At 42.4% G+C, this 23,532-nt stretch overlaps 1 protein-coding gene across 1 annotated transcript in view; it reads right to left on the bottom strand.

The window, feature by feature from the left end:
• Positions 1–527: 527 nt before the first annotated feature.
• The window catches only part of LOC307146687 (uromodulin-like), a gene marked incomplete at its 3' end in the record, with an annotated part of 32,605 nt that continues 9,600 nt past the window's right edge, over positions 528–23,532 (bottom strand). The window contains exons 2-12 of the mRNA XM_079850897.1: positions 20,850–20,897; positions 20,665–20,712; positions 20,105–20,152; positions 19,887–19,934; positions 16,250–16,297; positions 13,568–13,615; positions 1,622–1,732; positions 1,340–1,524; positions 1,066–1,220; positions 725–974; positions 528–560 (exon numbers count right to left, since the gene is read on the bottom strand). Coding sequence (XP_079707023.1) covers positions 528–560; positions 725–974; positions 1,066–1,220; positions 1,340–1,524; positions 1,622–1,732; positions 13,568–13,615; positions 16,250–16,297; positions 19,887–19,934; positions 20,105–20,152; positions 20,665–20,712; positions 20,850–20,897 — 1,022 coding nt within the window. The remainder of the gene's footprint in view (positions 561–724; positions 975–1,065; positions 1,221–1,339; positions 1,525–1,621; positions 1,733–13,567; positions 13,616–16,249; positions 16,298–19,886; positions 19,935–20,104; positions 20,153–20,664; positions 20,713–20,849; positions 20,898–23,532) is intronic.

Genomic DNA, 23,532 nt, shown 5'->3' with positions numbered 1-23,532 from the left:
AATTTGAACAATTAGAGGACAGTTTCACTTGCATGTGACTTTTTGGTATGTTTTGAAATGTTGCCTTGTTACAATGTTGCAGTTTCTTCTTGGTTCGGCTTGCTTTCACAAGTCTCTGTTTTTGGACAAAGCAACGATCTACAGGTCTGAAAACGTCCTTAAAAGTAATGAACAGCATTTCTGTCAGGACCACTACCATCAAATATGATTGGCAATTAGCATACAGTTTGGATTGGCGGTATGGTTCCGTTCTGGGCGAGAACTCCCTGAGCATCCATGCAGCCTAGCATGGATAAGAGCAGGGAGAGCAGCAATAACCCCCCTTGGGGTAAACAGAACAGAACCAAAATGAAAGTTTGCAAATATATTTAATTCAAGATTTTAAAGTACAACATAATTCGATAATTTATTCTGATTCAAGGGGAATCAGAATGGCAAATCCTGACTGGGCGAGAGGAGGAGCTGGGGATGGAGGAGGGCAATTAGCTCCTGAGAAACGCGATAGCTGCTGATAATACTGAAGGAGCTTATATATGAATACGGTGATAGGCATCGTATTCCTATAGAGGTAGATGTGGATCAGCTGAGCGTCAGCTGATGCGAGCTTGACTAACGTGACCTGCCAGAACTAACGCTACGCTTGACTGTTGTTGTTTTTTTAAATACAAATCATAAGTGCTAAGGAAGACAAAAAAAAAAAAAAATTAAAAATTAAAAAAAGAACTTGCTTGTCAACGATGAGGTCCCAGCGGAGAGAGTAATGAGGATCATTCACAGGTGTACCCCAACATGTGTCAATCACTGAGGCAAACTGACGGCTGTCAACTCCATCAACATGAACTTCCATGAAAATACGGCTGTCCAGCTCCACGTTCACACTACCAGTGAAGGGACGTGTGAATTCAGCATCCTGATAGGGAATCATCCTGACCCGATATGTCCCTTGACCAGCAGGAAGGATCCTGTGCACAATGCTGTTGAAATAATTTTACACAAGATGTCACCTACAGATAAGAATAGTTTAAATAGTTAGTCAGTAAGTTGGCTGAATTTAGTGCATCCCACCTCTCCAGAGGGTTGATGTCCACGGAGAGTGTTTGGTTTTGTAAGTACACACAGCTGAAATTAAGCTTCAGAATTCTCTTCCTGCTGATGTGATGTCCAACTGTGTCTGGCTCTCCCACAATAAAGTTCTCATAGATGAAGTGGGTGCCATTGGCCTGTAGGCACATGTAGGAACATTTGTACATTAAGGGTCTTTTTAAAGACTTATAAAAAGACTTGTAAAAATGATTTGTTGTTCTTTTAATCATTTGAGCATGTATGTAATGATTCCTACCACAAGACTTGTACCACAGATGTGGTCATTGTTGTCAAAATAGAACTCCACTCTGCCATTCCGGACTGTTCCTCTGCAGTTGGGGTCATTGAGGTGTAAGATGTCAGAAGGAAAACCAGCCTCAAAAAGCTGACAGCGAGACAGAGAAATGGAGCCAGAGCTGCTTTCACAGGTTTCAGAGAAATCTGAGAGAGAAAAATATTCAAGAGAATATCAACAGTGATAAAAAACAAAAATGCAATCAATGATGAACATATATTTGAAATGCTGAATGAGTCCAACCAAAGGATCCACGCTGAGATCTGTGATGGTTCTCCTTGCAGAAACAGCCATAAACACCATGTTTCTTTTCACAGCGTTCATCCTCAGTGCAGTTGAGCTCAGAACAGCGGCCTGACATACAGAGGAGAACCACAGGATTTATGACAATAACGGGGGCATATATAAAAAACATATTTGATGATAACATATTCCTTTATTAAATATAGTAATCAATGCTATAAAAAAGCTCAACCTCCAAATGGATAAAACAGACCTGTGACAATTTATGAGTTATCAAATACCATCACTGATGTCAGTTCACTTTGCATCATCTTTGCAATATTTTTTTTTTTTTTTGATTTTTTTTTTTGGTAACATTGTAGCAAAGCCTCATAAGGGGTAGATTATTTATATTGTGATTGACCTATGTATTGGTAGTCATAATGTCTTCATGGGATGTTGTTTTACATGTATAGAGCTGGTAAGTCCCGCCCATCCGTAAAACCCCAAGTGGACCTCTAGATTGAAAAATCGTCAATGCAAGTGAATGTGAGAAAATAATTATTTTCTGGTCCCGTTTGAATTGTGCCATGAATGTGAACATATGTTGTCTGTGAATTTTTTATATCATTTTTCATGTTACGAGTTTGACAGTATATTGTACGATTCTTTGGTTAGCAGTTGTGGAAAAGACATAACGAGAAAGACTACATGTCGCCTTTGTGACGTCACCCCATAACACATTTTCCCTCCACTTGTCAAATCACGGTGCTAATGTCACCACTAGGGCCGAGAACAACCACCACTCCGGAGGAGCTACACCAAGACACACCAAAAGCCAGACAACGACGTAATGTAAAAACTTGATTCTTTTTATTGAATATAAAAACACTTTAAAGGAATGTCACGGCCCCAGAACTCTTCATAAGGGCCACTCATCGGAACGGGGCTTCAATGGAGGAAGGCTCAGGTCAGCCGCCAGTTGATCACCTCCTTGCACGGATTGGTACAGGGGGAAGGGGAAAGGACAAGGGACGGATGCCTTCGGTTAAGCAACAGCAGGGACTGAGAAACTCTGCCCACAGGACCATAATAGAAGGGGGGGGAGGGGAAAAAGGGACGAGGGACAGATTGGTCCAAAGGCCAGGACCTTCAGATGGCAGACAGCAGGCCAACGTAAGTAATGAGTAGGACACAGGAGGCTACAGGTAAGGATCGACAGACGGTGGGTTTTCTCATCTCACAGGACAGCATCAGATTACTGAGTGTCACCTCTCTTTCACAGGACGATGGGGATTGGACGGAGGACCAGGACCTTTTTGGTGGGGAGCAACGAGCAGTATATGATAGGCAGAAGGCGATAACCGTCCGATCAAATGCAGTAGTCAGCAGTAGGTGACGAGCAGGATACAAAGGACTACAGGTGGGTGGCAACAGACAGTGAGCTTTCTCTTTTCACAGGACAGCGATGGCAGCATGCAATGGCGGATAGCAGTTTCTCTATGTTCACAGAACAGCAGTGGTGAGTACAGAATCCGGCAGTTAACAACTGAGTCTTCTTACCACAGGACAGCGATAGCAGCATGCGATGGCGGATAACAGTTTCTCTATGTTCACAGAACAGCAGTGGAGAGTACAGAATCCAGCAGTTAACAACTGAGTCTTCTTACCACAGGACAGCGATAGCAGCATGCGATGGCAGATAGCAGTTTCTCTATGTTCACAGAACAGCAGTGGTGAGTACAGAATCCGGCAGTTAACAACTGAGTCTTCTTACCACAGGACAGCGATAGCAGCATGCGATGGCGGATAGCAGTTTCTCTATGTTCACAGAACAGCAGTGGTGAATACAGAATCCGGCAGTTAACAACTGAGTCTACTTACCACAGGACAGCGATAGCAGCATGCGATGGCGGATAGCAGTTTCTCTATGTTCACAGAACAGCAGTGGTGAGTACAGAATCCAGCAGTTAACAACTGAGTCTTCTTACCACAGGACAGCGATAGCAGCATGCGATGGCGGATAGCAGTTTCTCTATGTTCACAGAACAGCAGTGGTGAGTACAGAATCCAGCAGTTAACAACTGAGTCTTCTTACCACAGGACAGCGATGGCAGCATGCAGTGGCGGATAGCAGTTTCTCTATGTTCACAGGACAGCAGTGGTGAGTACAGAATCCAGCAGTTAACAACTGAGTCTTCTTACCACAGGACGGCGATGGCAGCATGCAGTGGCGGATAGCAGTTTATCTATGTTCACAGAACAGCAGTGGTGAGTACAGAATCCAGCAGTTAACAACTGAGTCTTCTTACCACAGGACAGCGATAGCAGCATGCGGTGGCGGATCTCAGGTCCTCTATGTTCACATTAATGCTTGGTATTCCACCAGACTAGATGGTCTCCGACTAAGTTTTCAAAGTGCTGGTAACATCAAACGCTCAAACACTCGTGCATGTATCAAACCACTTTAAATATTCAACGTGCTCACTTCAATCGTCAGACACTGCAATGACACACCACTTAACAGTGAAAAGTGTACCTTCACTTCAGCTCGTCGGGGCCGGCAGATCCACTATGAGGATACTTTCAAAAGGGAGACAACGAGTTCGATCAACAATCTGCAATTCAGACCCCTCTCATTTCCCTCGCCGCGCCAACCGTCTTTACTTCCGCTGCCGTCCTGCCGCCTCTGCCTCTCGTCTTCTCGTAACCTCGACTTTGATCACAACCGCTCTGCTTGCCTGCGCACTCCTACCTTCAACCTGCCGCTTCTCTCTCTCTCCAAACCGCCACGCACACTCACTTGTTCCCAACACATGCTCAAATAGCCACTTGATTATCCACCGCAGCTGTTGCTCATCAATATGGGCGGCCATGACAGGCCGCCGGAACCGGCCTGGTGTTACACCGGAACTGTTTCCCCAAGGGAACTCGCTCCGTTCATCGTAGTTCCTATTCGTCACCCGGTGACATCCCCCCTCACCATTCCGTTCTAGTCCCTTGAACGGGAGCCAGACACCCATTCTCCATACCTTGTCGGAGGCAATCCTTGGGTCTCTCGCTGCGAGCGTCTAGGTGGCGCGGCGGGATCTAGTTCCCTTGGCTCGACTTCTGGAACCCTGGGTAGCACAGCCCAGCCCACCCAAGGCAATCCTTGAACCATTGGGGCTGATGAAACCTCAGTCTGCTGCCTAGGATAGTTAGGACATGGGCGAAGTAAATTTCGATGTAACACCCTCTCAGGCCCTGATCTTCCCTCGGGCCGAATAGCATACACCGGCTGATCAGAACCCTGTCGTCGTTCTACCACATACGGTACAGCCTCCCACCTGTCACTGAGCTTGCCCTTCCCTTGGCGTCGCTTGTCTCGTACCAGCAACCGCTCCCCCGGCAACAAGGGAGCCTCTCTGGCTGTCCGGTCATACAACCGTTTGTTCTTCTTAGCAGCCGTGTCGAGATGATCCGAGACTGTCTGATAGGCAGCATGTAACTGTCGATGGTGTCTGTGCACCCACTCGGTAGTGGTAGTCGAATCCCCGGGCACAGCCGTCCCTAGAAGCAGATCTGCAGGCAAGCGCACATGTCGGCCGAACATCAGGTAGGTAGGAGCATAGCCCATTGTGCTATGGACGCTGTTGTTGTAAGCCTGTACTAAGGCTGGTAGGCTATCCATCCACTGGGCCTGTCGGTCTGAATCCAAGATCCCCAGCAAACTCAGTCTGATTAAAGCGTTCACACCCCCCGTTCCCCTGGGGATGGTATGAAGTAGTATGGGTCTTCTTGCACCCATAAAGTTGACACAGCTCTCGGATCACCCGGGACTCAAAGTTCGGTCCTTGGTCAAAATGGAGAATTCCGGGGCACCCAAAGGGCTGAAACACTGCCCATGGACTGCTACTCTCCCGGATTACCCCCTGTTCCAACATCCCCCTCAACAAGGTACGGATCTCAGAATATAAGGTAGGTGGAACTGGACGGTACCGCTCTCGACTAGGTGCTGCATCTCCGGTGGGTATCACATGCTTCACCGCATCTGTACATCCATAGTCCTCCTCATGCGTTGAAAAGATGTTCTGCCATTTAGCCAAGAACTTCTGAAGTTGGTACGTCTGCTCTTTTTCCAACCCTTCCCCTTGCAACGACTCCCCCCGAAGGTGTGCCGGCATTCCATTTTTGGAGGATTCAGACCATACTGCCGCACTAAGGCAAAAGGTCGTAACTTCAATTTTTGGCGAAAATGAGTTATTGTAATTTTTAGGACAATAAACATAAGTTTTATCATGTAGACAAACATCAAGTTTCAATTCGATTGTTTTTTGGGTGGAATAAGATTATGTTTTTGCCGTAACTTCAAAAAGCCAAGGGGAAACTATGGTAGAAGCCCGTAACGTCAGTTACGGCTTTATGCCTTCGTTTCTCGCTGCTCCTGAACACTCGAATGAAGTTACGGGTGCACTGCCGTGACGTTACGGCACTCTGCCTTGTTCTAACCGACCATCAAAGTATTGCCGCGCTGGAGTTACGGGGTTATGATGTAGCAATTAAATCACCTCAGACACACACGTACATTTTTCACAGTGATTGCTTTTGTTAGGTTTGAAGAATGGCATACTCTCGGGGGAAAATGATGGTGGAGATGGCTTTGAATCTTTAACATCCAATAATAGCTAGCGGTAGCCTTAAGCTAGCGATACTACTTCACAAACTAGACACAAACACTTTTCGAGCCATAATCAACAATTTATCCAGTAACAAGCGCTGAATAGAGCAGGCTTGTATGATATCTTAATTCACAGCCCGTAATACAAAGCTACATGTACAACTGAAATAAAATATGCTTCATAGCTAGCTCTCGCCTGCCAATGACAGTCCACTGACTGAAAACTACGCGAGTTGGTTGGTTGGAGCCGCAACGACACACCCATTATACACCAGCAACAGGAATAATTTAGAGCCTACCTTTTGTTGAACCTTGGTTAAAATCCATGTCAAACAACCGACGAGAAGGCAAATCCATTACATCCACCACGAGTTTTTAAAACTTGCTACCGGCTTTAAAACTGAAGTGTGTGTGTGTGTGTGTGTGTGTGTGTGTGTGTGTGTGTGTGTGTGTGTGTGTGTGTGTGTGTGTGTGTGTGTGTGTGTGCGCGCGCGTGCGTGCGTGCGTGCGTGCGTGCGTGAGAAAGAGAGAGAGAGAGAGGCGCGGACGCGATCCCACTGTTCGACACACACACACACACGCACGCACGCACGCACGCACGCACGCACGCACGCACGCACGCACGCACGCACGCACACACACACACACACACACACACACACACACACTTCAGTTTTAGAGTCAGTTTTTCAAAAAAAAAACTTTAAATGTTCCACATCTTTTATACTTTAGTGATGTTAATCAACTTTGATTTATGAAATTCATGTTAATTAAAACCATTCATACTTTTCCAACTATTCTCACTACTTTAACTTCTTGTTGATACATGTAAAGCCATTTTTATCATAGTGAGTCCAATTTTAATATTGCTTACATTTTAAGCATAACATTGGCTATAAAATAGAAGTTAAGGTCTTTTGCCTTGGTATGACCGATTGTCATTTTGTGGGCAATGCTAAGGAAGAATACAGTAACTTCCGAAAAAGGGTCAAAGGTCAAATTTGAGTTCAACATTTTTTTGTAGATGGGTTAATAAAGGTATACACTACAACATGTGAAAATTACAATATTATACCTATAACTCAATTGCCAGGACATTAAGATAACTTTAAAGTCATTTTTCTCAGTTTCACACTCTGGTGAGTTAAGGTCTTTTGCCTTAGTAGGGCAGCATAGCTCACCCGATGTCAGGGCCACTTCGACCACTGTTGCACTCACTTGACAGAAGTGAACCTCTTGCTCCTCCCTCACTTGATGGGGACCCACCAAAGTAATTCGTGCCAACCGTTGATGACGGTACAGGTAAACGGGGTACGAACTCACATTCCTCACCCGTACTGAAACTCGGCCCCGACAGGCCATGGCCAATCCCCATGGCACCTCCAAGCTCTGACACTCCCAGTGGGGCTCCACCAAAACCCAATCTTCTGGACCATACGTCCGAGCAGGGAGATGGACCCAGACAACTGCCTCGCTTCGGGCCGGAACAGAGAGGGCGTATCGACAGGCTACCCGGCCGGTATCTTCCCGATCCCCTTGAAAATTCGCCGCCTGTACTTGCCGGCAATCAGTGACAATGCGCTCCCACTCCCGCTTCTCGGCCAAAGGAATGGTACGGGGTGGCCCCACACGGAACAGTTCTTCCCAACACTCCATGATCACGTTCATCCCCAGAAGGGCTCGATGTGCCCCCAAGCAAGAGTCTCGAACGACTACCATCCCCTTCTGAGGCACCACAGTTCCGTGGATCTCAAAATCGGTCACTCTATATCCGATGTACGGGATATCCAGGCCATTTGCTCCCCGCAAGGTGAGCCAGGGGGCTTCAGCTTCCGGCACACAAGGATCACTGAACAGTTCTTTGGACAAGCTCTCAGCGAGCAAAGTGACCTGCGATCCAGTATCCACCAGGCACCGAACTTTCACACCATTCACCTTGATCTCCACAAGAGGGCAGTGTCCCACCAAACTACCTCTGGGGATTGAATTTAAAGAAGGGTCAATCCAGGGGGTCCCGACCACTTGACCCACAGTGGCCGGTCGTCCTAAAAACCCCCTTGCGAGTTACGGCAAGGGCCGCACTGACGACTATAATGTCCAGGCTCTCCACAGTTATTACAGATGGGGCGCCCCTGGCCGGTGGACCGATCTGGCCGTCGTCTTAAGTCCCTTTCTCCATCCGAATATGACCGTTCTCGAGGCAAGACCGGATGCTCTGGCCGTCTACGGCGAAATTCCTCCAAAAGGGTTTTAGACAACTCTGCCATCTCTTCACGGACGTCCTTCATGAACTCAGCCCGCAAGACTTGTTTCCAGTCTGACGACCCAGGGGGTACAGGGACACTGGCTCCACTAGCGGCCATACACACAGGGGAATCCACTACCTCAGCGTGGTCCCGCTCCAGACCCAAGGCCTCTCGGCGGAGATCTTCGAAAGTCAAAGCCAAATCTTGACGAAGCTGTCGTCGCAAGCTCTGCCGGATAGGGCCCTCTCATAACCCCAACAGGAAATGGTCTCGCAATAGAGTCTCTCCCTCTCCCAGACCATGATCTCTTCGCCCCTTTAACCTGGTGTACTGTTCTCGTAAACACAGGGCAAATGCCCGTAGAGTTTGTCTAGGCCCCTGCTTGCAGTTGAAGAATTGTGCTCGTAGCACCGCCACTGGGGTGGAGTCGCCGTATTGCCCAGTCAAGAATTCAAAGATGGTTCGTGCAGTTGATCGAACTTCCTCAGAGGCAGCTTGAACTTCTCGTTTCGCCTCACCTTCCAAGGAATTCAGAACGAACTGGGCCTTCTGGGTTTCACTCAACCCCTGTAGTCCCGCCAGATACTCCACTTGTGTTCTCCATTCAGCAAGATTTAACTCTGATCCGGGCCCGCCATACTTTTGGGCCCACGGGGCACCCATAAACACGGGTGTAATCGGAAGCCGGATGGCCGGCAATTCTTCGTCTGCCATAAATGGGTCCTTGGCTGCTCAACTCCGAGTGGAACCCTGCCGACTACGCCAAAATTATGTCACCACTAGGGCCGAGAACAACCACCACTCCGGAGGAGCTACACCAAGACACACCAAAAGCCAGACAACGACGTGATGTAAAAATTTGATTATTTTTATTGAATATAAAAACACTTTAAAGGTATGTCACGGCCCCAGAACTCTTCATAAGGGCCACTCATCGGAACGGGGCTTCAATGGAGGAAGGCTCAGGTCAGCCGCCAGTTGATCACCTCCTTGCACGGATTGGTACAGGGGGAAGGGGAAAGGACAAGGGACGGATGCCTTCGGTTAAGCAACAGCAGGGACTGAGAAACTCTGCCCACAGGACCACAATAGAAGGGGGGGAGGGGAAAAAGGGACGAGGGACAGATTGGTCCAAAGGCCAGGACCTTCAGATGGCAGACAGCAGCCCAATGTAAGTAATGAGTAGGACACAGGAGGCTACAGGTAAGGATCGACAGACCGTGGGTTTTCTCTTCTCACAGGACAGCATCAGATTACCTAGTGTCACCTCTCTTTCACAGGACGACGGGGATTGGACGGAGGACCAGGACCTTTTTGGTGGGGAGCAACGAGCAGTATATGATAGGCAGAAGGCGATGCATCAAATGCAGTAGTCAGCAGTAGGTGACAAGCAGGATACAAAGGACTACAGGTGGGTGGCAACAGACAGCGGGCTTTCTCTTTTCACAGGACAGCGATGGCAGCATGCGATGACAGATAACAGGTTCTCTATGTTCACAGAACAACAGTGGTGAGTACAGAATCCAGCAGTCAACAACTGAGTCTTCTTACCACAGGACAGCGATGGCAGCATGCAATGGCGGATAGCAGTTTCTCTATGTTCACAGAACAGCAGTGGTGAGTACAGAATCCGGCAGTTAACAACTGAGTCTTCTTACCACAGGACAGCGATAGCAGCATGCGATGGCGGATAACAGTTTCTCTATGTTCACAGAACAGCAGTGGTGAGTACAGAATCCAGCAGTTAACAACTGAGTCTTCTTATCACAGGACAGCGATAGCAGCATGCGATGGCAGATAGCAGTTTCTCTATGTTCACAGAACAGCAGTGGTGAGTACAGAATCCGGCAGTTAACAACTGAGTCTTCTTACCACAGGACGGTGATGGTAGCACACAGCGGCGGATAGCAGTTTCTCTATGTTCACAGAACAGCAGTGGTGAGTACAGAATCCAGCAGTTAACAACTGAGTCTTCTTACCACAGGACAGCGATGGCAGCATGCAGCGGCGGATAGCAGTTTCTCTATGTTCACAGAACAGCAGTGGTGAGTACAGAATCCAGCAGTTAACAACCGAGTCTTCTTACCACAGGACAGCGATGGCAGCATGCAATGGCGGATAGCAGTTTCTCTATGTTCACAGAACAGCAGTGGTGAGTACAGAATCCAGCAGTTAACAACTGAGTCTTCTTACCACAGGACAGCGATAGCAGCATGCGGTGGCGGATCTCAGGTCCTCTATGTTCACATTAATGCTTGGTACTCCACCAGACTAGATGGTCTCCGACTAAGTTTTCAAAGTGCTGGTAACATCAAACGCTCAAACACTCGTGCATGTATCAAACCACTTTAAATATTCAACGTGCTCACTTCAATCGTCAGACACTGCAATGACACACCACTTAACAGTGAAAAGTGTACCTTCACTTCAGCTCGTCGGGGCCGGCCGATCCACTATGAGGATACTTTCAAAAGGGAGACACCGAGTTCGATCAACAATCTGCAATTCAGACCCCTCTCATTTCCCTCGCCGCGCCAACCGTCTTTACTTCCGCTGCCGTCCTGCCGCCTTTGCCTCTCGTCTTCTCGTAACCTCGACTTTGATCACAACCGCTCTGCTTGCCTGCGCACTCCTCCCTTCAACCTGCCGCTTCTCTCTCTCTCCAAACCGCCACGCACACTCACTTGTTCCCAACACGCGCTCAAATAGCCACTTGATTATCCACCGCAGCTGTTGCTCATCAATATGGGCGACCATGACAGGCCGCCGGAACCGGCCTAGTGTTACACCGGAACTGTTTCCCCAAGGGAACTCGCTCCGTTCATCGTAGTTCCTATTCGTCACCCGGTGACACTAATGCTGCGATAATCTATGGAGACAGATCGAGATGCCTGTGTGTTTTGTACCCAAATGTCACCATTCAAACCAAATGGGCTATTCTTTTTTCAGAAACGCGTCGAAAGCAGCGAAGAGTTGTAGTCCACAAAGTGCTCTCACACAAAGTCTAACCGTATCAAACTTCTACCCGCTAAATTGTAGCATTCTTCTCACGAAAAATTATATAAAAAATTCACAGACAACATATGTTCACATTCATGGCACAATTCAAACGGGACCAGAAAATAATTATTTTCTCACATTCACTTGCATTGACGATTTTTCAATCTAGAGGTCCAGTGGGGTTTTACGGATGGGCGGGACTTACCAGCACTATAGGTCTTTAACTCTGTAACGAACTCTCGCGAGATTCAGAAGGTGACCTCGCATAGCGCAAAGACACGTCATCCTATAGATTGTAGTATATGCGTAGCGAACATATTGATAATATTAATTGGAAGAATGCTTGGTTAATCCCCTTTAAATATTGCATTAATAATAAAACCAAAGAAATACATTTTAAAATGTTGCATACGATGTACCCTGTTAAATCATTAATTGCAAGATACTCTGATATTGACCATGTTCTTTTTGTAAAAGTGGGAAAGAGGTGTTGATGCATTTGTTTTTCGAATGCAAAATTATCCAAAATTTCTGGAAGGAATTGGCAGAATTTATCTTTCATTTAGCAAAGATTAAATACTATTTTACATTAAAATATACACTCACCTAAAGGATTATTAGGAACACCTGTTCAATTTCTCATTAATGCAATTATCTAATCAACCAATCACATGGCAGTTGCTTCAATGCATTTAGGGGTGTGGTCCTGGTCAAGACAATCTCCTGAACTCCAAACTAAATGTCAGAATGGGAAAGAAAGGTGATTTAAGCAATTTTGAGTGTGGCATGGTTGTTGGTGCCAGAAGGGCCGGTCTGAGTATTTCACAATCTGCTCAGTTACTGGGATTTTCACCACAAATCTCCATCAACTGCAAGATGCTATCCTATCAATATGGGCCAACATTTCTAAAGAATGCTTTCAGCACCTTGTTGAATCAATGCCACGTAGAATTAAGGCAGTTCTGAAGGCGAAAGGGGGTCAAACACAGTATTAGTATGGTGTTCCTAATAATCCTTTAGGTGAGTGTATTATTGTTTATTATGAAAACAAAGTCAACAAAGGTCTTGAATACATTGTTCATTTATTTATACTGTTGGCAAAATGTTATATTCATAAACACAAATATTTTAATTCATCCCCAATATTTAAGATGTTTAAATTAGAATTTGATTGTTTCATGTCTTCACTGAAATTGTTAATAAACAAAAAGTCATTAACGTGTTTAAAATATGTTGATATTATTTTTGGATCCCCTGCTGCCAATTAATGTCACTCTTTGTTTTGTAATATTGTATGCTATGCTATGTTTGTTACTTGTTCTGTCCGCAATAAAAAAAAATAAAAAAATGGGGAGCGAACAGACCGTCAAGGGGCGGCGATTGTTTGCACGTTCGTATCAAACCCTGGGATTTTTGAGTGGACTAGATTTTGGGACCGAAATATGTTGGTGGAGTTTGTATCTGTCTCATTGTGGAGCTTGGTGTTTTTTGGATTGGATGTCTCACCTTTGAAGATTTAAAACAGACATGGTCTTCACGAAGCTGCTCATGGACTTTAGGCCTTATCGGTGAGACTGATTCAAACTTTGCATCAACATGCTGGACTGAAAAACAATTTGCCCTCACGTCCGCAATCATATGAAAACACACACACGCTGGGTTTATTTTGTCTTTGTAAGCTTTACAAATCTGTTATTATGCTTTGGTGCTTGATGTGTGTAACTATTTAGTCTCCTTTATTTACTTCCTTAAAAAGATCAATTTTTTTTCTCTTGATGTAAAATTCTCAGTAGCCTATACTACTGGAAGTGTTACAAAACTTTAGGGTCCAATTCTTACTATTAACTAGTTGCTTATTAGCATGCATATTACTAGGATATTGGCTGTTTATAAGTGCATATTAATGCCTTATTCTGCATGACTCTACATCCCTTAACCCTACCCCATTCCAATGCAATACGTAGGCAAAAGTCATATTTAATTGTTAATAGTTGGATATCAGTGAGAATCGGACCCCACCTAAAGTGTGACTTTTTTTATTTTATTAATTGTATCAAATACCTGAGGGAAGGCTTGATCTGGTGGTGGTCACGTGTGTGGTGCTCTCCTCTGTAAAGGGAAAGAAAAAACAATACCTATTAAAGGGGCCCCGATCACACCTGACGCGTTTTTTGCTGTGAGAGGCACCTTTTTTCAATTGGTTTCCTATGGCAGTGAGCGTTCCGCGCGCTGTTTATGCGCCTGCTGCGCCTCGCGTTTTTGCAGTTGAAAAAAAAGCAACTCCGAGCGGAAAAAGCGCCCGACGTCATCGTGTTTTAAAAGTTAAGGAATCTTACACTGGTTCAAACTAGGCTACTGTATTGTATGCTATATGTTGAAGTGTTGAGGACATGGCTTTTAATGGTGAGCCTTTTGTTTATGTATACTATACAGGCTATCAAAGTATATAAAAATTTGAATTTAGATTTATCGGTCAATACATCGGTTATCGGCTTTCAAATGTAAAGAATTATTGTTATCGGTATCTGCCAAAATTGTCATATCGGTGCATCCTTAGAACTAAGCTTTAGGAGCTTTCCATCTTTACTCTGCTCCCTGTTACATTGCATTCGGAGATCGAATGTTTTTGACTTACAAAATGCAGGCGGACACAGCTACAGTGAGTTGTTCAAAATCTTTCTTTTTAGTAAACTCTGTGTACACAAACAATGTTCTCAATGCTCGAGTTCATGTGTAGAGCCCCTGGTGATACTTCGAGAAAAGTTTCATGTTGTGTCGAGCCTTCTTAATGTTTTAAAAATAGCGATTTTTGATGCTATCATAGAAGTGCCCCAAGCACTCCCATTCAAAAGGCAATTTGACCGAAAACGAAAATACGGTTTACATTCTAATTATGCTTTTAAACGAAAGTTTGCCTTGGGCAGATTAACAAAAAGACCCTAGGTTGCATTTTGGCGAGAGTTACCATTTAAGCACAACAGCGATTGTCCACTTTTCCTATTAATTGTCTCCATGAGGATGTTGAAAAAGTTCTTCAATAGAGTTGTAAACCAAACCATCTCCCTGGCTCCTCCCACCATCGGCTCCTCCAGGAACCCTCGTCCAAGTGACTCCACCGGATTCCATCGTCCCACTGGCTCCCCCTTGGTCTGTCTTCGCTCTGCCTACACCACGGACATCTGGGCCTTCCGCTGCGCTCTGTCCCTTCTCCCCTATGCCTGCAGCGGGCTCCTTCCTCCATTCTGGGTCGGCTCTCTCCTCAGTCACCAGCGTCGCCCCTGTCCTAGGATTCTCTGGCTCCACCTGCGATACTCATTGCAGAGACGTCCCCTGGGTCTCCTTCATCAGCGATGTCCCTCGGCTCCTGCGGTTCTCCGTCTGCGCCTGTGGATCCATCGGCCTCATCTCCTGCAGTAGTCCCTCAGCTTTTGTCAGCCACTACACCACCTTGGCTCCTCCCTCGACTCCGCCATGGCCTGTCGGCACTGGGAAGCTCTGGGTCTGTACCAGTGGACTATTTCCATCTTTGCCACTTGGGTCTCGTCGTCCCACCATCACCATCACCATACATTTATCCAGTCGTCCTACCATTACCAGCCTTTCGCCATATCCTCTTTATCCTCCAGAACCCCTCCAATACATCCCTCTGTCTTAGTTGTGTTATGGCGCGAGGTCATTATTTGTTCATCCGTGTCAGCTGTGTTAGTTTAACCATCTTGTTTGAGTTTGTGTATATCTATAGGTCACCTTATCCTGCACTCTTTATCCGGTCTTGTTAACACTATGGTGTGTGTGTATTCTTTGTATGGATCACTACCTGTTGGATTATTATAAGTAAAGTTACCTGTTTGAATCAAAAAGAACAAGAGCAAAGGTAGTTTCAATAGAGAAAAGGGAGAGATCCATTTATTCACAATAAAGCACATAGTTACAACATAGTTACACTCAATCAAGAGGGAAACAACCTGAGTAGGAACCTGAGTGGGGCTACATTAAAAACAGTAATAAAACAAAGCCCACATCCCATTCCCAATAAACTATCAAACACAACAAAAAAGTATTCGGCATTCAACACGCCCTACATAATCTACATGGGCTGGTATGAGATCCTGACGGTATGCTAACCTTCCCCAAAAATATCACGGTTTCATGGTATCACTGTATTGCGATTACAGCTCTAAAGCGTGTTATTTTTAAATGTTTCCATTACACAAAATATATTTTATTTTTAAGCAACATATAGAATATTTGGAACAGAAGTAAACATGCATGTCAGGTTAAATAATTAAATAATTAAATAAATAATATAAATAATTGAATTCTTAAATAACAATTTTTTTAGCTAATTAGATCAAAGGACAATTCATACACACAAGGAGCAAACCAACTATTAAAAAAAAAAAGACACGCCAACAACAAAGTGTGACAGGACCGAAAGACTCAACTCCCTTTCCTCTCCCCCCCATTTCCTGTTGACGTCTGCCTTTTATCAGAGGGACGTCCATTCAGGTGTCAACGCCATAATGATGGCAGACAGCATTATCAGCCAATCACACCGCCCTGAGAGGTGATAGCGGAGAAAGTGAAAGTAAAAACAACAACAGCGCACCATATCCTCTGATCACGTAACTCTGAGAGCAACAGTGATTGTCCATTTTTCCTATTCATTGTCTCCATGAGGATGTGAAAAAGCCAACCACATCTAATGAAAAACATAACATTACAGAAAGTATAAGAAAATACCTGAGGGATGGCTTGATCTGATGGTGGTCATGTGTGTGGTGCTCTCTTCTGTAAAGAGAAAGAAAAAAATGCCTATTGAGCACAATAGTGATCATGTGCTTTTTCTGCAGCCTTGTTTCTGAAAATAATTTCCCCTATTCATTGTATCCATGAGGATGTGAAAAATATCTTCAATAGAATTATAATGTTATGTAACAATGTTAGCATCTGTTAGATGTAATAGTAGGGGGGAAATGGTTTAAATTTCATCTTCTGGGTTTTAAATCTTCATTGTGTCCACGTCACAGGCTGTGAGGTGGCAGAGCACTCTAGTACTTTGATGACTCATCAGTGTCTCATAATTATTCATGAGACTGAGTTTTCTTATCCAATGAGAAGACACTTTCTCTTAATTATTCATGACACCACGTGGATCTTTCCAATGACAGTCACGTCAAAATGTGATATCACGTAGTACAACCCCAAATCAGAAAAAGTTGGGACACTGTACAAATTGTGAATAAAAACAGAATGCAATGATGAACCATCAGAGATGCAGGCTTCTGAACTGAGCGCTGATAACAACTTGGGTTGTCCTTGTCCTCTTTAGTCTGGATGACATGGCGTCCCAGTTTTCCAAAAAGATCTTCAAATTTTGATTCGTCTGACCACAGAACAGTTTTCCACTTTGCCACAGTCCATTTTTAATGAGCCTTGGCCCAGAGAAAACGCCTGCGCTTCTAGATCCTGTTTAGATATGGCTTCTTTTTTGACCTATAGAGTTTTAGCTGGCAATGGCGAATGGCACAGTGGATTGTGTTCAACGACAATGTTTTCTGGAAGTATTCCTGAGCCCATGTTGTGATTTCCATTACAGTAGCATTCCTGTATGTGATGCAGTGCTGTCTAAGGGCCCGAAGATCACGGGCATCCAGTATGGTTTTCCGGCCTTGACCCTTACGCACAGAGATTGTTCCAGATTCTCTGAATCTTTGAATGATATTATGCACTGTAGATGATGATAACTTCAAACTCTTTGCAATTTTTCTCTGAGAAACTCCTTTCTGATATTGCTCCACTATTTTTCGCCGCAGCATTGGGGGAATTGGTGATCCTCTGCCCATCTTGACTTCTGAGAGACACTGCCACTCTGAGAGGCTCTTTTTATACCCAATCATGTTGCCAGTTGACCTAATAAGTTTCAAATTGGTCCTCCAGCTGTTCCTTATATGTACATTTAACTTTTCCGGCCTCTTATTGCTACCTGTCCCAACTTTTTTGGAATGTGTAGCTCTCATGAAATCCAAAATGAGCCAATATTTGGCATGACATTTCAAAATGTCTCACTTTCAACATTTGATATGTTATCTATATTCTATTGTGAATAAAATATAAGTTTATGAGATTTGTAAATTATTCCATTCCTTTTTTACTCACAATTTGTACAGTGTCCCAACTTTTTCTGATTTGGGGTTGTAGATGAGAGAAGCAATCAAAGAGTGTTATGATAGCTGATCGGACAATGGGTGGTTTTGACTTAGTGGACTTTTCCACTCTTAATAATTCTTTCAAGGTTAAGTGGATAAAATCTTTCTTGAACAATCCTACATCTTTTTGGAATATTATCCCAAATTATATTTTCAGTTCAGTTGGAGGTTTACATTTTTTGTTACGCTGCAACTATGACGTTTCTAAAACAAATTGAACTCTTTCTAGTTTTCATAAACAGACTTTAATATGCTGGTCCCTGATATATAATAATTATACATTTTCTCCGCATAATTATTTTATTTGGAACAACCAAAATATTAAATATAAAAATAAATCTCTTTTTTTAAACAATTGGTTTGATAAAAATATACTTTTAGTGAGTCAACTTTTAGATGAAAGGGGTGTCTTGCTCTCTTATGAACACTTTATGCAAGAATTCTCTTTTCCAGTCCCCCCAAAAGAATATGCCATTGTTTTTGGGGCAATTCCTGATTGTGTAAAACCTTTAGTCAATCCTGGCCCTAAAGGACCTTTAGGCTCTTTACCTATATTTGACAACACTAATTTATTTGTTGATCGAACTCTTTTCAGCAGATTGTCAAACAAGAAAATTCGCTCAATTCTTAACAAGGATCAGATTTCTTTACCTGCTTGTGTACACTTTTGGAACAACAAATTTGATAATAATATAGTATGGGAAGATCTCTGGCTCCTTCAGAAAAAGTTATTTTTATCTAATAAAGTTGTTGAAGTATCTTTTAAAATTATTCATAATTGCTATCCAGTTAATTATAAGTTTGCTAAATTTAATAATAGTATCTCCCCCTTGTGCACATTTTGTCATCAGGTTGATGAGACAATTACTCATTTATTTTGGGAATGTATGTATTGCAAAATATTTTGGGTTGACTTTTCAAATTTTGTTAAAAGATATCTGTCTTTAAACTTTTGTATAAATCAAAAGATTTTGTTTTTTGGTGACTCTCTGAAAGTAGACCCTTATCATTTTAAATTTATTCTCAACTTATTACTTTTTCTTGCCAAATATTATATTCACAAGTGTAAGTTTTCAAAGAAAACTCCTTTTTTCATTTTTAAGAAAGATTTTGATATATATTTGAACTCCCTGAGGAATTGTAAAAACTCTGCTGCTTGTAAGACTCTACGTTGGTGTCAATCATTTAAGCTAGCTTAATATTCTTTATGTTTATATAATGTAACCCTCTTTATTGTGTATTGTTTATATGTTCATTTATTGCTCATTCATGGTTGTTTTGTATTTGTTATTGCATAATAAAAATAAATAAATAAATAAATAAATAAATAAATAAATAAAAAAAGAGAGAGGAAATCATGATGGGACATAAGTGTTTGTTATCGTGGTGCAAAAGTTCCAGTGCATCTTTCCCCACGATGCTGCCAGGGCTAGACTCTGGCTGCAGGCGGTTGGTTGGCCATCAACCACGGAAACATCTAAACTATGTGTGTGTTGCAAGCATTTTTCTCGAGAGAGCTTCGATAACTGGAGAATGGTGGACTTCGGCCTTGTTTACCAATGCAGGTTGCATCTTGTGAGTGATGCGATACCAGGACCCGAGGACTTTTCTATCCCTTCAGAGGTGTGTGTGTGTGTGTCTAAAATGTTACCCTGACCATTTTACTTGCCTTTTGTTAAATAAGCACTCGTTATTAAAATGTAGATATTTCGATAATACCTCAATTGTACAGGTTGCATGCTTAATTTCTGCAAATTTCTATGTCACTGTCCATCTTTATTATGAGGGTTCAGGGGGTGCGTATTTTTTTTAAGCGGAAAATGTATTTTCAAATATATGTATTTATAGTGTGTATATAAACAAATATATATTTTATAATTACATTATAATTATACATGAACATTAATATGTTTTAAATACAGTTACTATTACTGTAGGCTAATGTATGTAGCAGGGCATTCAGTTACTTCTGAAAGGACAAAAATAAGGTGTCACACTTTGCCAGCTATAAAAAATCTAGCATTTCCTCATGTTTTACCACTGATTTTTAGTGACAGTCGATATGCATGGGCCACTGGCGATGCCAGTTAAAAACCACTACAGATATCAAGCTCATATGACTTCATCTTTGCATTCAATGTTTTTATTTTTTATTTTTATTATTTTTATACCTGATAGAAGGCTTGATGTGGTGCTGGTCATGTGTGTGGTGCTCGCTTCTGTAAAGAGAAAGAAAAAACAATGCCTATAGAGCACAACAGTGATTGTCCATTTTTCCTATTCATTTTCTCCATGAGGATGTGAAAAAGTTCTTCAGTAGAGTTCTAAGTGAAGCCAACCACCTCTAATGAAAAATCATAACATTTCAAAGAGGCCTATATGAAAATACCTGAGGGAAGAACTGATCTGGTGGTGGTCGTGTGTGTGGTGCTCTCTTCTGTAAAGGGAAAGATAAAACAATGCCTATAGAGCACAAAAGTGATTGTCCACCTTTCCTATTCATGGCCTGAAGATTTGAAAAAGTTCCTTCATTAGAGTTCTAAGTGAAGCCAACCACCTCTAATGAAAAATCTTAAAGTCCCTCTGTGGTGAAAATCAAGCTTTTAATGTTGTTTATATGTCTATGTGGTGTTTTTAATATGCTTTAAGACAAACCATGTGCAAATTCATAAGTCAACACCATTGCTGAGTATTTTCTCCTTAAAACTGCAGTGAACCAAAGACAGTCTCAAAAAGGCGGTTTGAAATCACTGGTGTTTCTGATGACAGAAACTACCTTGTAACCAATCACGTTAGCGTGTGATTATTAACGAGTGGATCTCTGTGCTGGTGTGAGTGAGTGGAGGTGGGGCTAATTTGCATATTCATAGAACTGCATAGGTGAGTTTTAAGGGATAAAATGATTGACTACAGGGGGATTTAAACATAACAAAAAGTATATGAACATACCTGAGGGAAGAATTGGTCTGGTGGTGGCCATGTGTGTGGTGCTCAATTCTGTAAAGGGAAAATAAAAGGGATATTTTTTTTTTTCTTTCCATTTTACATGCCAAATCTGATATGCCTACAGAGAGCAACAGTGATCGTCCACCTTGTCAGTGTCCTTTTTTCCCAAAAAATGGTTTAAAAAATACCTGAGGGAAGGCTTAATCCACTGCTGGTCATGTGTGTGGTGCTCTCTTCTGTAAAGGGAAATTTTATTTATTTTTTTCATTTCACATGCCAACTCTGGTTTGCCTACAGAGGACAACAGTGATTGTCCACCTTTTCAGTGCCCTTTTTCCCACCCAAAAGTATTTCAAAAATACCTGAGGGAAGACTTGAACTGGTGGTGGTCATGTGTGTGGTGCTCTCTTCTGTGAAAAAAAAAAAAAAAGGAGAATTAAATTTTGCTATTTTACATGCCAACTCTGATATGCCTACAAAGCGCAACACTGATCCACCTTTTCAGTGGCCTTCTCACCCCTCTAAAAATTGTTTCAAAAATACCTGAGGGAAGACTTGATCCAGTGCTGGTCAAGTGTGTGGTGCTCTCTTCTGTAAAGGGAAAACCAATGTATTTATTTATTTAATTTTTTTTTTCATTTTTTCATTTTACATGCCAACTCTGATATGCCTACAGAGCGCAAAAGTGATCGTCCAAGTTTTCAGAGGCTTTTTTTCCTCATAAAATCGTTTCAAAAATACCTGAGAGAAGGCTTGATCCAGTGGTGGTCATGTGTGTGGTAATCTCTTCTGCAAAGGGAAAATCAATGTATTTATTTATTTATTTTTTCATTTTACATGCCAACTCTGATATGTCTAAAAAGCGCAAAAGTGATTGTCCAACTTTTTTATTGGCCTTTTCCCCAAAAAATGGTTTCAAAAATACCTGAGGGAAGGCTTGAATCAATGCTGGTCATGTGTGTGGTGCTCTCTTCTGTAAAGGGAAAATAAATATATATATATTTTTAATTTTTTTTATTTCACATGCCAAATCTGATATGCCTACAGAAGGCAACAGTGATTGTCCACATTTTCAGTGGCATTTTTCCCACCCAAAATTGTTTCAAAAATACCTGAGGGAGAACTTGAACTGGTGGTGGTCATGTGTGTGGTGCTCTCTTCTGTAAAAAAAAAAAAAAAAGGAAAATTATATTTTGCTATTTTACATGCCAACTCTGATATGGCTACAAAGTGCAAAAATTATTGTCCAACTTTTTTAGTGGCCTTTTCCCCCAAAAAAATGGTTTCAAAAATACCTGAGGGAAGGCTTGAATCAATGCTGGTCATGTGTGTGGTGCTCTCTTCTGTAAAGGGAAAATCAATGTATTTATTTTTATTTTTTTTCATTTTACATGCCAACTCTGATATGTCTACAGAGCACAGAAGTGATCGTCCACCCTTTCAATGGCCTTTTCCCCCAAAAAATGTTTTCAAAAATACCTGAGGGAGAACTTGAACTGGTGGTGGTCATGTGTGTGGTGCTCTCTTCTATAAAGGGAAAATAAATGTATTTAATTTTTTTCATTTTACATGCCAACTCTGATATGTCTACAAAGCGCAAAAGTGATTGTCCACCTTTTCAGTGCCCTTTTTCCCGCCCAAATTTGTTTAAAAAATACCTGAGGGAAGACTTGAACTGGTGGTGGTCATGTGTGTGGTGCTCTCTTCTATAAAGGGAAAATAAATGCATTTAATTTTTTTCATTTTACATGCCAACTCTGATATGTCTACAGAGCACAGAACGACAGAAGTGATCATCCACCCTTTCAATGGCCTTTTCCCCAAAAAATGTTTTCAAAAATACCTGAGGGAGAACTTGAACTGGTGGTGGTCATGTGTGTGGTGCTCTCTTCTATGAAGGGAAAATGCATGTATTTAATTTTAATTTTTTTCATTTTACATGACATCTCTGATATGTCAACAAAGCGCAAAAGTGATTGTCCAACTTTTTTAGTGGCATTTCCCCCCCAAAAAAAAATGGTTTAAAAAATACCTGAGGGAAGGCTTGAATCAATGCTGGTCATGTGTGTGGTGCTCTCTTCTGTAAAGGGAAAATAAATACATATATATATATATTTTTTATTTTTTATTTTATTTCACATGCCAAATCTGATTTGCCTACAGAGGACAACAGTGATTGTCCACCTTTTCAGTGGCCTTTCTCCCACCCAAAATTGTTTCAAAAATACCTGAGGGAAGACTTGAACTGGTGGTGGTCATGTGTGTGGTGCTCGCTTCTGTGAAAAAAAAAAAAAAAAAAAAAAAGGAAAAAAAAAAAGGAAAATTATATTTTGCTATTTTACATGCCAACTCTGATATGGCTACAAAGTGCAACAGTGATCGTCCACCTTTTCAGTGGTTCTTTAAATAGGAAAAAAGAAAGAAAAAAAGATTTTTTGACATTTTAAATGCCAACTCTGATATGGCTACAAAGCGCAAAAGTTATTGTCCAACTTTTTTAGTGGCCTTTTCCCCCAAAAAAATGGTTTCAAAAATACCTGAGGGAAGGCTTGAATCAATGCTGGTCATGTGTGTGGTGCTCTCTTCTGTAAAGGGAAAATAAATATATATTTTTTTTATTTCACATGCCAACTCTGATTTTCCTAAAGAGGACAACAGTGATTGTCCACCTTTTCAGTGGCCTTTTTCCCGCCCAAATTTGTTTAAAAAATACCTGAGGGAGAACTTGAACTGGTGGTGGTCATGTGTGTGGTGCTCTCTTCTATAAAGGGAAATAAATGTATTTAATTATTTATTTTTTTCAATTTACATGCCAACTCTGATATGTCTACAAAGCGCAAAAGTGATTGTCCAACTTTTTTAGTGGCCTTT

Source organism: Squalius cephalus (genome assembly GCF_949319135.1).
Source record: "Squalius cephalus genome assembly, chromosome: 19".
Taxonomy (NCBI): Eukaryota; Metazoa; Chordata; class Actinopteri; order Cypriniformes; family Leuciscidae; genus Squalius; species Squalius cephalus.
The sequence above is the reverse complement of the archived record's forward strand: the minus strand, read 5'-3'. Positions and strand labels throughout refer to the sequence as shown.